This window comes from Mytilus trossulus, chromosome 9 (genome assembly GCF_036588685.1).
Source record: "Mytilus trossulus isolate FHL-02 chromosome 9, PNRI_Mtr1.1.1.hap1, whole genome shotgun sequence".
Taxonomy (NCBI): Eukaryota; Metazoa; Mollusca; class Bivalvia; order Mytilida; family Mytilidae; genus Mytilus; species Mytilus trossulus.
The window spans coordinates 17,981,885-17,994,863 of NC_086381.1; the positions used below are offsets into that span (position 1 = coordinate 17,981,885).

The 12,979-nt window shown below is 33.7% G+C and overlaps 1 protein-coding gene across 1 annotated transcript; it reads right to left on the minus strand.

The window, feature by feature from the left end:
• Nucleotides 1-154: 154 nt before the first annotated feature.
• Nucleotides 155-10,278, minus strand: LOC134683652 (cerebellin-2-like). The gene is made up of 3 exons (XM_063542964.1): nt 10,231-10,278; nt 2,914-3,080; nt 155-596 (listed from the first exon to the last, which is right to left on the minus strand). Exons 1-3 carry the CDS (start codon nt 10,233-10,235, stop codon nt 196-198), a joined length of 573 nt encoding a protein of 190 aa, XP_063399034.1. The 5' UTR covers nt 10,236-10,278; the 3' UTR covers nt 155-195.
• Nucleotides 10,279-12,979: the final 2,701 nt, after the last annotated feature.

The following is a 12,979-nucleotide window of genomic DNA, read 5'->3' on the forward strand; positions in this document are numbered from 1 at the left end:
TGAGTTTCTTTGTAACGTAGAAAGTGTTGCATATGATACATAAATGAATTCGAATTTGAATTTACCATGTAGACAAGGGAGTATCCCTAAGGGTGTCAACATAGATTTAATACTAAAGATAATTATGTATATGGATGTATAAGAGAAAATAGCATAATGTATTGAATATGTTTATTTGTTCAAAATTTTAAAAACTTAAATTTTGAAACCACTGAAGGTACACCATTTTCCACCATACATATGCTGTCCTATACCATCTGTTCTTATGCGGACCTTGTCTTTTGCTGCAAGATACAGCAAGACACTTTGGGTCGCAGACACATGCCCTGAGGATAACCCTCTACCATCAGGATAGTTGCCAGCAATAATGTTGCCATTGTGCATTAACTGTGTTGCGAAATACTTTGAATGGTAGGTAAGAGTTGTCCAGGAAAAATAATATAGACCTTCGTAAGGTGCAACAAACTGTCCAGAGGAAGCATCGTATCCAGAGCCTGTATTGATAACTACCTTATCAAATATCACTGTAGATCCACTTTTGACATTAGTTTGATCTTTTGAAGATTTAGCCAGAAATCCAACCATTTTATGACCATCTGAAAAGATAAAAAAAATGATCATACATTATACAAAGTGTGTAATGGGAAATTGAGAACATGTCCGATTACTTTGATACTCGGTATAAGATGTACATTGTTCTTGTATTCCTTAAACGATGATCAATTGAAATCTTGAAACAGATCTGTTGTCGTGTAATCACTTTTTATATCTTTCCTATGTGTAAACTGGGACATATTATTACAAATCACGCGGTTCTCATTTTCGCTTTTCATTATAGTTGTTGCAAATAAATATGGAAGTAGAAATTAAATAGAGCCACAAATGACGCACATATTTTGCCGGAAAGATTTTTAGTTTTTCTTATTTAGAAGAATAGAAGCAAACAGAGCTTGCTGCATGACTTCAATATTCTGAGCATACTACGACGTACTACGTTCCAAGTAATATCTGATAGCCATACGTCAAGTTAAAGTTCTTTGGATTAGTAAGAGTTAACATAAATGAATTATCAGTTTATGTAAAATAAATCTCTGGTAATTCTTTTTCAATTTAAAAGAGAAAATTCTGCGAAAGCTCAGATGTTATCATGTATGTTTTGATGATAGTAATAAGTGTAACACGTACCATGTGAAATTGCAATAAAACTACATTCTTGCAAACTATAAAATAGATATCCTTTTTTAATTAATGTATGACTGCAAAAAGTAAAATCACAAAAATACTGAACTCAGAGGAAAATCAATTTGGAAAGTCCATAATCACATGGCAAAATCAAAAAACAAAACGCATCAAAAACGAATGGACAAGAACTGTCATATTCCTGACTTAGTACAGGCATTTTCAAATGTAGAAAATGGTGGATTAAACCTGGTTCTATAGCGCTAACCCTCTCACTTTAATAACAGTCTCATCAAATTCCGCTACATTTACATGATGCGTTAAATAAACAGTCACAATTAATAAAATAGTCAAAATATTGGCACATCAGTCATCATCGTATAACAATTTAACAGGACACAAAAACATCTACTATCTATGAACAGATGGATTGATTTGAGTGTCTGACGTCAGAAAAAATATATACGTCACATAAATTTGTCGTTCAATGTGCATACAATAGTTATCAAAAGTACCAGGATTATAAACAATTTTAAAATTTACATAGGCAATGAACGCATACAGGGTTAAAAAATCAAAAGAATGTAAGAATAAATTACAGAAATCAAACTAGTCCAAAAGTTATACAAAGAATTTATGAGAATCCAAAACTTTTAAAAGGAACAATTTAACAGGACACAAAAACATCTACTGTCTTAGAACACATGGATTGATTTGAGTGTCTGACGTTAGAAAAACTATATACGTTACATAAATTTGTTGTTCAATGTGCATACAAACAATTTTAAAATTTTCATAGGCAATGTACGCATACAGGGTTAAAAAATCAAAAGTATGTAAGAATAAATTACAGAAATAGACCGAGATTCAAACTAGTCCAAAAGTTATACATAGAATTTATGAGAATCCAAAAATTGTTAATTCCACTACGCCATTGATTGATTTTGACGTTTGTGGTTCAACGTATATAGTAATTCATATTAGAAATATATCATAATGACATATTATAGACAAATATCATACTGACGGGATCTTTTTTAAAGCAATATATTTCCTGTCCATGAAAAAATAACATCAACAATGTGGTGCACACTGAATAACCCGCGTAGCTGGTTATTTAAAGTGTGCACACATTTTTATGTTATTTCGAATAGATGGAAAACATTAGTCATTTCTTATAATATAATTCTAGATTCCATTTTAGACAGGAGTTAACCATGATGACGTCACTTTCACATGACAAATTATGGTCTATGAGCTGATAAACAGATCAACGTTTGCCACTCAAAAGACGCGTTACATTCAAAATTATTCTAGAATAATGGATGAAAAGTATAACATGTATAAGGAATAGATAAAAAGACAAAACAAAGATAAAGAATGCAGAAATGAATGACCCTTATCCAGACCATTCTTAATTAGCTAATTTCAACATGAACCTAAAAGTTGGACAATTTGCTGAAATTTATTCAGAAAAGTGACGTCATAGTGGCGTATAGGTATGTTTTTAATTTGTATCATTTATATTTAGGGTTCATAGAATAGTCCGTAGAGTTCCAAAAATCGGATGGATTAAATTCCTCTAACGTCATATGACCGTATGCTTTTTCTTGTTTGCGAATTTGAAAAAAACGAAAACAATATTAAATATTAAACAAACAACACGCATGGACTCGATTCAATCAAATGATTCAGAGTAGTACTTATAAGTTACTAGTTAATTCTTTTACTTACGCATTTTTTTAGTATCACAATCACATCGCCCTTCTGTATTTTCAACTAACTTAAGCTGGTATTGTATGCTTTTCCACAAGTTGGCATTTTTAGAACAGGCTTTGTGAGCAGCGACTGATGAAAGGAGTATGAAGCCGAGAACGTACAGAGCAATTACTGTGAACAGACTGGAAAAAAATAACATTACTATACATGCACTTCATGAAATATTACAAATAGATGTTGAACAGAACAAGTATCGACTACTTAATTGATCATAACAATATATCAATGCGGTAGTTAGTTCAAAATACTATTAAGATGAAAAGTAATCAGTATAACAATTGTGTCTTGAAAACCTAATATCTTCTTCACATATAAGCCTGACTGTTCATGAAATCTAGTAACTTTTGGTGATTGAAACCAATTGCAAGTCACTAGGTCATATTGTAGTTATTCTTAAAACTCCATATAGTGTCTGTTTTTTTTTTAATCTCATGAAATTAAGAATATTTGGTACTACCAGAGATCAAATGACGAAGACTACCGTACAATTTGAGAAATATATAGCGTATGATCAGCTTTACAATGTCCAGTAAGAAAATACAAATACAAAATTTAACGAGAATAATAACGGTCTAATTTATAGCAATATTTGTTTTCGACAAACGATGATTTCAGACAGGTTTATTTGGGATATTTTAAAACCTCGATGAATTAAGCTGGTCATTGCAAGTGAATTCAATACAAGTAAGACTTACGACTGTTTAGAAAAAAACTAATAGTTCAAGAGAAGAGGGACGAAAGATACCAAAGGGACAGTCAAACTCATAAATCTAAAACAAACTGACAATGCCATGGCTAAAAATTAAAAAGACAAACAGAAAAACAATAGTACACATGACACAACATAGAAAACTAAAGAATAAACAACAAGAACCCCACCAAAAACTAGGGGTGATCTCAGGTGCTTCGGAAGGGTAAGCAGATCCTGCTCCACATGCGGCACCCATCGTGTTGCTTATGTGATTACAAATCCGGTAATTAGTCTAATTCGGTAGGTCAAATTCATGAAAGGGAAAGGGATTGTATTTACGACGTGAGGAACGTATCCGATATCATTTGTGAAATGGTTATTCCATAACGGTCAACCAACTCGTGATGGCGTCCGTAAAATTTACGAAGGGATGATTCAACTTCACCATTTGGAACTGTTGATTTAATAGCTTCCTTGTGAGCAGTAACCCTCTATCAAGAAAATCATGATAGGAAATGCAATTACGGGAACATCGTATCAATTGAGAGATATATACCCCGTATGCAGGTGCTGCTGGAATGTTGCTACTTAGAAATGGAAAGTTCACAATTGGAAAGCTGAAATCATCTCTTTTGTCGTAAAGTTTTGTCTTCAACCGACCCTCATTGTCAATTTCTAGATGTAAGTCAAGATATGAAGCTGACTTAACTGTATCTGTAGTATCCTTTATCTCCAATTCGATGGGATAGATGCGTTCCACATAGTCACCAAATTTTGAATTGTTTAGTGAAAGAACGTCATCTATATAGCGGAAAGTAGAGTTAAAGGATATTGCTAACTTCTTATCTTTCTTCCTAAGAAGTTCCTGCATGAAGTCAGCCTCATAATAATAAAGAAACAAGTCAGCAAGTAGAGGGGCACAGTTTGTTCCCATTGGGATGCCGACAGTCTGTTGAAAAATACGTCCTCCGAACGTAACAAATATGTTGTCAATCAAGAAATCAAGTATCTTGATAATATCGGTTTCAGAGAATTTTTTGTTTGAATCAGAGTGATTCTTTACAAAGTAGGATTTATCCCTCCCTAAGACAATATACTTGTATCTACGTTGGCCATTCTTTTTTATGAAGCAAAGTTATACCAACTTTTAATTTGTCTTTAAGTTTGGAATGTGGAATACTTGTGTAAAGAGTAGAGAAGTTAAATGTTTTAAGACTGTTACAAGATGAAAGAGAGTTAGATTGTATGTACTCTAAAAGATCTTTGGAATTTTTAAGTATCAACTGTATGTATTAACTAAGATACCGATATATGCATTTATTAAAGGTAATCCTTCCTTCATCAACATGAAAATATAGTTCATGCAGTTGATCAGATAGACATGAAGCGTTATTCTCCTTGATGGTTATTTCCCTTATCAATACATTATCATTGCATTATCATGAATTTGTGCTTTTTTTTACTTGATATAACGTCTTACAATAATTCCATTGGAGGTGTACTGATTGACAGTCATCCTGGAGAACGTACGTCGTTCATTAGTTGAAATAAAGCTTTGAACTAGATTCCAGTATCTGTGAGTACTCTAATGCCGGTGCTTTGTTTCTTTTTGTTATTTTTTTTAAAAGTTAGAACCAATCTAAGGAGTCCATCTCTTTCTAAATGATTTCTACAGGGTTTATTTCTCATGTTATGTCGTTACACCACAGTCTAAAGATATAAGATTGTTAAGAGTTTCAAAATGCTCAGTCCTTCTTTCCTCTTTGAACAAAAAATGAAAAAAATACGTTTGATAATTTCTAGCGTCCGAAGCGCTTTTCTGGATTTACCTTCATCAGGAACGCGCAAAGACAAATATTTGAAATCCAAAGATGTATAAGTACCATTACAGTTGAAGAGCTATATGTCATAAATGCGTAAAGCACACAGCCAAATTCATCTAAAGCCAACTTTGCCTCAGGGAGTTGAAACCTTAGTTTCATACAATTTCGAAAAATTATTAACGGACAATTTTAGTAAAGTTTGCTAAACCATGTAAGTACCGAATTACTGACTACTGAGCTGATGATTCTCTCGGGGCCTATAGTCTACAAGCAGATATATCGACCAGTGATGTAAAAAAATGAAAACAACACGTTTAATAGTTTCTTGCGTCCGAAGCGCTTTTCTGGATTTACCTTCATCAGGAACGCTCAAAGCCAAACATTTGAAATCTAAAGATGTATAAGTACCGAAACCGTCGAAGAGCAATATGTTAAAAATACGTAAAACAAATATCCAAATTCATCTAAAGCCAACTTTGCCTGAGGCAGTTGAAACCTTAGAGTCTTAATAATTCCAAAATGTATAAACGGACAATTTAAGTAAAGTTTGCTAAACAATGTAAACCCTTTCCATACTTTACTGTAAATAATTAACTAATTGTTGAAGACCTTATGGTGACCTTTAATTCCTCAACTCTTTGTTTTTTGGTCCATGGTTAGTTATTTTTGGCAATTATGCCGCATCTTCCTATGGTTGTATACGTCCGCAAAAAAGTTTTTGGGATCGTATAATGGTATGATATCTCCGTCGTCTGCGTCGTCCGAATACAAGTTTGGTTTCCGGACAATAACTTTAATTTACGTAATTATATATCTTTGAAATAATATGAAGGTTCAATGTTAAGATTGATTTTGGGGGTGATGGTAATACCGGTTTATGAATACGGGCCCTAAAGGGCCCCCAAAACAAGCATTTTTACACTTTCAGGATAATAACTTGTGTATAAGTATCTCAATTGCTCTGAAATTGTACCGCAATGTTAAATACCACAAGTTTAAGGTTTAAATTCATTTTAGGGTCTATGGTGTCAACAATTTAAGAATTGAGCTAACAAAAAGGGGCCAAAACAAGCATTTGTAGTATCTAGACGATTTGTAGTTTCTAGACGATAACTTGTGTGTAAGTGCATGGATCTCTCTGACATTGTACTACAAAGTTTCATATCACAAAGGAAATGTTGGGATTGAGTTTGGGGTGATTGTCCCATTCATGCAGAAATTAGGGACCATAATAAACTAATCATTGATACCACGATTAAAATTTAATATTAACGCCAGTCGTGCGTTTCATCTATGCCCGCGTAACACTGTCCTGATTTTTATATACGATGGACACCCGAATGCGAAAATTATAAGTTCGTACGAAGTTGGTCCCGATCTCGTTAAAATACCAAAAAGTGACCGAAGCAAGTACGATGATTAACAAAGTCTATACGATGGTGCCGAAATTATATACGATAGCAAAAGATGGACATACGAAGGTTACCTGAAGACAGGTATTTCATATCTCAGCCGAAGGCTACACGATGGATTACGAAGGCTACGCGATGGTTTACGATGATGGCGCGATAGCCATTCGATGTCTAAAAGACGTCGTGTACAGCTTACGATGCATTTAAAGTATATGCCGAAGGCATCACGCGTTTCAAACAAGATAAATAAAGGTGAAATACATGTATGTATATAACACAAGTATACAAACAATCTAAAAATGCGTTCTACCTGTTTTGAACTTTTATATGATACGAACATAATTTCGACAACATATCGTTTCTGTACAAGTCTGCTATGCATGGCGGGAAATCAATCTTTTTGTCTAATTCTAATAAAACTTAGTTTATAATCCCCTCCCCTACTACATGTAAGTTGCGTGTAGATAAAACTGTTATGGACACTCTACAACCAAAATGCTCAAAACTTGGTATGGGGTTACTCGTTAAGAATATTGACTTTGAAGTTCAAAGGTCACGGTCACAGTGACAGTTGTATTACAAGGCAATATCACCCTTGTGGACACTCTAAAACCAATATGCTTCAAAAGATTTTAACCACATTTGGCATATTGTTCCTCCTTGTAATGATCTGACATTTTTTACGTTCAAGGCCAAAGGTCAAGGTCATGCAAATGGGCCTGTTTTTTTCTCCTTGAAATAGCATAAAACACATAAAATGGGTTGCTCATTTTTTTACCTGCTGGTTCTAAAGACAATATTAAAGGTATTTCCAGTTACTAAATGTTTTGGTTGATTTTTAAAAAAATAGTTTATGTATCAAATATGCATATTCAATTTACCATTTTCGGCATGTGTCATATACAAATATAGTAAAATTGAGAATGTAATTAAATGGCATCGAATAAAAGTACGAAGGCGACAAGATGGAACTACGAAGGCAAAACACACAGCTTAATGTAAGTTAATGTTCGCGCTAAAATACATTTTAAGTGCCATGCGCGATATGCACCGTGTCCATATTTACCCCCATATGTAACATACAATGGGGATGCCACGCTCGGCATTGCCTTGTTTGAACTGTAAAATGTGTGCACTAGTCTGAATAATCACCCATAATTCTGCCCATCTTTACTGATCTACAAATGTATCTTAAAGGTAATGTAATGGGTTCGTTGATCCCTTTTATTCAAAGAGAGCTCTTTCCAGGAGAAAGCAACAAATGCGTCAAAATAAGACATATAGAAAACAAAATGGTTATGGATTAAACGTTCGTGTGACAACAAATCAGACGATACATAAAAAATCAGAATAAGTGAAGAAAAAGTTGTTTTCCCTATATACGTGTACCTGCAGTGTTGGTGTACAAGGCGCGTTTATGATTTTCATTATGTTACTTGATATGAAAAATTGACAAAAAATAATATTTTACTTGTAAAAGTAAATTCTGAGCCTGTAACAGCTGCTCTTCTTGTTCCATTTGAATTAATAGAAACAACGCTGTCGCCTTTTTTGTTCTCAAAGATTCATATAAGATGAGCTCCATGTTTTGTGAACGTCTTTCTTAACTGTCGTATTAGACTGACCAGAGCATATCGCGCATGGCACTTTAAATGTATTTAAGCGCGAACAGTAACTTTCATTTAGCTGTATTTATTGCCGTCGTAGTTCCATCTTGTCGCCTTCGTACTTTTATTCGATGGCAACACGACGGGATTACGAGGTCTTCATGAAGTCGTGTTGCAATCGTAAGACCTTCGGGTAGCTTCGTGATTCATTCGTGTAGACATCGTAATGTCAAAACTACCCGATGGAAACGATAGAAACACGAATGCAATACGATGTTCAAAGATGCATTCCCGGTGACATTACGATATTGAGGATGGTGATACGAACTCAATACGAACCCTTTACATCGGACGCACCTTCGGGGATTTTTTAACATGTTAAAAAATTTAGAACCCTTCCCGAAGTTGTCCCCGAAGGCTAGAAAAAGTGGCCGATGGTTCTACGATGGTTAAAGATGGCACTACGAATAGCCCGATCTGGATACGATCAGTCCCTATTTTGAAAATTTCCATAACCGTGTTGTCATCGGCATTAAAATCGAGACAGTGTGACGCGGGCACTACAAAAGACTCATCAGTGACAGTACGAAGTTGAAGAGCATTAAGGAACAACAAATCCTAAAAGTGTTGCCAAATAAAGCTAAGGTAATCTTTACCTGAGGAAGAAAAGCCTTAGTTTTTTCAAACATTCAAAGTTTTTTAACAGTTAATTTATAATTATGAACATATCAATGATAACTCAAGTCAACACTTCGTTGACTACTTGGCTGGTGATACCCTCGGGGAAATAAATCTCGACATCGACCCTGAAGCATGTACAGAGCCAAAAAGTGTATTTGTATCTTTTTGAAATTGTACAACAAGGTTCCATTCTACAAAGGAAAGGCTTGGATAGAGTGTTGATGTAACTGCTTCAAGGGGGGATTCAAAACGTTTTTGGGGCTTTATTTTTTTTGAGGGATTTAATTTTTTTTTCAAAATAATTTAATTTTTTTGAAATTTTTGTAAAGATCAAGAATAAATCTTTAATGCACAGTTTTGACCAATACATTTGTAAGACCTTCAAATTTGTTTTGTGTCAGAAACCTATATTATGTCAAAAATTTGATCACAATCCAATTCAGACAGTATCAAGCTTGAATATTGTGTCCAAATTTGCCCCACCTGTTCAGAGTTCCTACCAGGCTACGCTTAGCGAAGCATTTTATCTGATGTACCTATCATTTATTTTGAAGACCAAATATTGTTGATGTACTTCAACCAACTATTATAACTCAAAATTGACTTAAGCACGACTTTAAAAGCAAATGAACCTTAAAGAAATGTCTAGAACATTAGAATTGATATATGATTATATGCTTATAAATTAAAATACAAGATAGAAATTACTTTTATATCAAACATTGATTAAATAGAGATAAGCACATATAGATGACGTTCGATGCCGCTGAGATTTGATAATCAGGAGCCAATGTTGTGATCCCGTGTACCATATTGGCAGGGCTTTATCAAACAGTCCGCAAACTACTAGTTTCCGATTTTGTTTACCTTACAGCTAACTAAGTGTTGATTTTCGCTTCTCAACGATTTTTCCCCTTCTTTTTGAAACCTACTAAATATTTGTATCCTATTGATGTATTATTGCCTATTAATCTGTATGTGAAATAATAATTTGTTTTAAGCTTCTGATTTGAAATTGACTTATAGTGTATGAAAATTTACCAAGGATGTGTTCTTACCTCATGGTTTCTGTCAGGTTCTTTGGTATTTAGAACTGTTTCTGAAAGTCTTTTTGATATGTTGTATCTATGAGTAATTTTATAATGTCAACAGGTAATATAATCTTCGAATTCAAACATGTAAAAATGTCATTAAGGATATTCAATCCTTTTCGAAGTTTCTTGGAAACAACAATTCCTACACTTTGTATTCCGTGAACAAAAGGACATTGGTCATCATTAAATACCGAGTCCTTGATATGGTAAAATTCTTAAGAATATACTAGTGCGGACTTTTGAAACTTTATATTTAAAATTTAACAGCAGAAAATGCAGTTTTCGCACAGCCAATTTAACAGTTTACGTCAGAACATCGAATTCATATCAAAGTAAAATTTAGTATAGTTTTTTAATGTCAATCATTGGTTATATGATGGCCAACTGATTACCACAATTAACATGTGTTACTTAGTCTAAAGGTGGTACCCAACACCTTGACTAAAATTAATTTGGCTCGTTTGATTTTCACAAAATTTGACAAATTATTTACTTTGACCCTTTGAACAAAAATACAAAAAAATTCAAAAACTTGAACCAATCGTTTTCTCGGAAACACATGGGTGGATAAATAGCAGTTTGGCAAACACTAATTTGATAATTGAAAAGCATATTTTTTCCTTAACAATACAACGTGATAACCATTTAGCTGATTTTAAAGATAAATCTCCCTGTATTGTAAGGTACCACCTAACGCGATCAAAATCGAGTAAGACATAAAAGTCCCGCTGGCTCAAATATTTTTTGAAAGCCCTTTAAATTGTGTATTGAAATTTAACTGAAAAATTTAAGTTACTTTATGATTTCAACTGAATATCATTAGTTATATTTCATTAAATGTCTCGTAACTGTATAAAACTTGACCAAGTATCATTGGTTTAATGTATCCAAAATATACACTATAATATACAATACCAAAGTATTCAAAAGCAGTTCAACTTCTTCTCGTGCTCTGGCGTAGTCCTCGATTTGAATCCATAACAATTTTGAAGTTATGGTTCCATTTGATGTGTTGGGTTTCTTTAAACTTAGGACCATTAAAAACTTACCATTAATTTTTGTAATTTATATATGCCTGCACTGGGAGTCGAACCTGTCCATGGATTCTCTTAATAAAAGAGGGACGGAAGATTCCAAAGGGACAGTCAAACTCATAAATCTAAAACAAACTGACAACGCCATGGCTAAAAATGAAAAAGACAAACAGAAAAACAATAGTACACATGACACAACATAGAAAACTAAAGAATAAACAACACGAACCCCACCAAAAACTAGGGGTGATCTCAGGTGATCCGGAAGGGTAAGCAGATCCTGCTCCACATGCGGCACCCGTCGTGTTGCGTATGTGATTACAAATCCGGTAAATAGTCTAAGGTAGCAATAAACAGTTAGGAAAAAGTACTAAAATTTGCCCTTATGAATATTACCATTCCCTTTTCATTGCTTTTTTGCAATATCAAGCTTACTGTTTGGGTCATATATGGGCATAAGTATGTAATTAAAATCTTCCATAGATTTTATTTCCAGGAAATAAAATGGTAAAATATAATTTCTTTTTGGTGAATCCATGGTAACAATCTGCATTTATTTGTTATAAAATATTGCAAAAAAGGGGGGAAAGATGTCACATATTTCCCCAAAATTTGGCTAAAAGTAGAATTTCAATCGCTTGAAGTAATACCTTTTCTGAAACTCTGTACACATATCATTCAGCAAATCCAATGAAAATCATATGTCTTTCGTCACATTTTTTTGTAAAATTGCGTCAAAAACTTCGTGTAGAAAAAGAGTGTTTGTAAACTGTACATTAATTTCTGGACCGATGGCCGGTCTAGCTATGAAAATACGGACTGTCAAACAGAAAACAGCCCATAAAACATGTAAAAAATAATATTGATGCTCTTATAAACCATCTTTGAAGGCTAAATTAGCACTCATCTGTCTAAAAACGAATTTTATTACACAATAACTTTCCTATTTTATTTGAAAAATCCACAGGGGCCATAATGCGAAACAACACTCCTAACTGTGTATTGCTACCTTATTCAGTGGGTCAAATTCATGAAAGGGAAGGGGATTGTAGTTACGACGTAAGGAACATATCCGATATCATTTTAATAAGTGTCACTAACATAAGCATATCGACGAAACCTCTCGGCTACCATTTAGTTACGACTATATTGTCTAGTTCATATATATAAATGAATATTTGATATACATCGGTACAACGGACACCCATGGATTGTACCTTTATATATACAATAATAGTATGAGTTGGTAGCCGCGAGGTTTCATGCACATGCTCAATGAGTTGGAACTTGTCGGCTTAGGTTCGAATCCTGGTTTTATTTTGTTGTTGTCCCTATTCTCTAGTTTTCCTGTTTTGTTTCTTGTTATTTAAGTTATTTTGGATATTTTGTTTAATAAAAGCGAGTTCAATCGTTTGTTATCGGATCATTGTTAGCTATTCCACATGTTTGAAAGGAAATGTAAGCATTATAGGTGTCCATTTTTGTTTTATAAATCAATATAGTATGATTTCATCTGTTTATTCGCAAATTCCTATGCAAGAAAATCGTGATGTGCCAAGACTTCTTGTTAGAAATTATGGCACATGTTTTATATATATGCTATATATATGTTTTTGTCAAGTTGTTGTCCCCGGCTTTGACACATTTCCCAATTTATTCCCAATTTTATTAGAAATAAG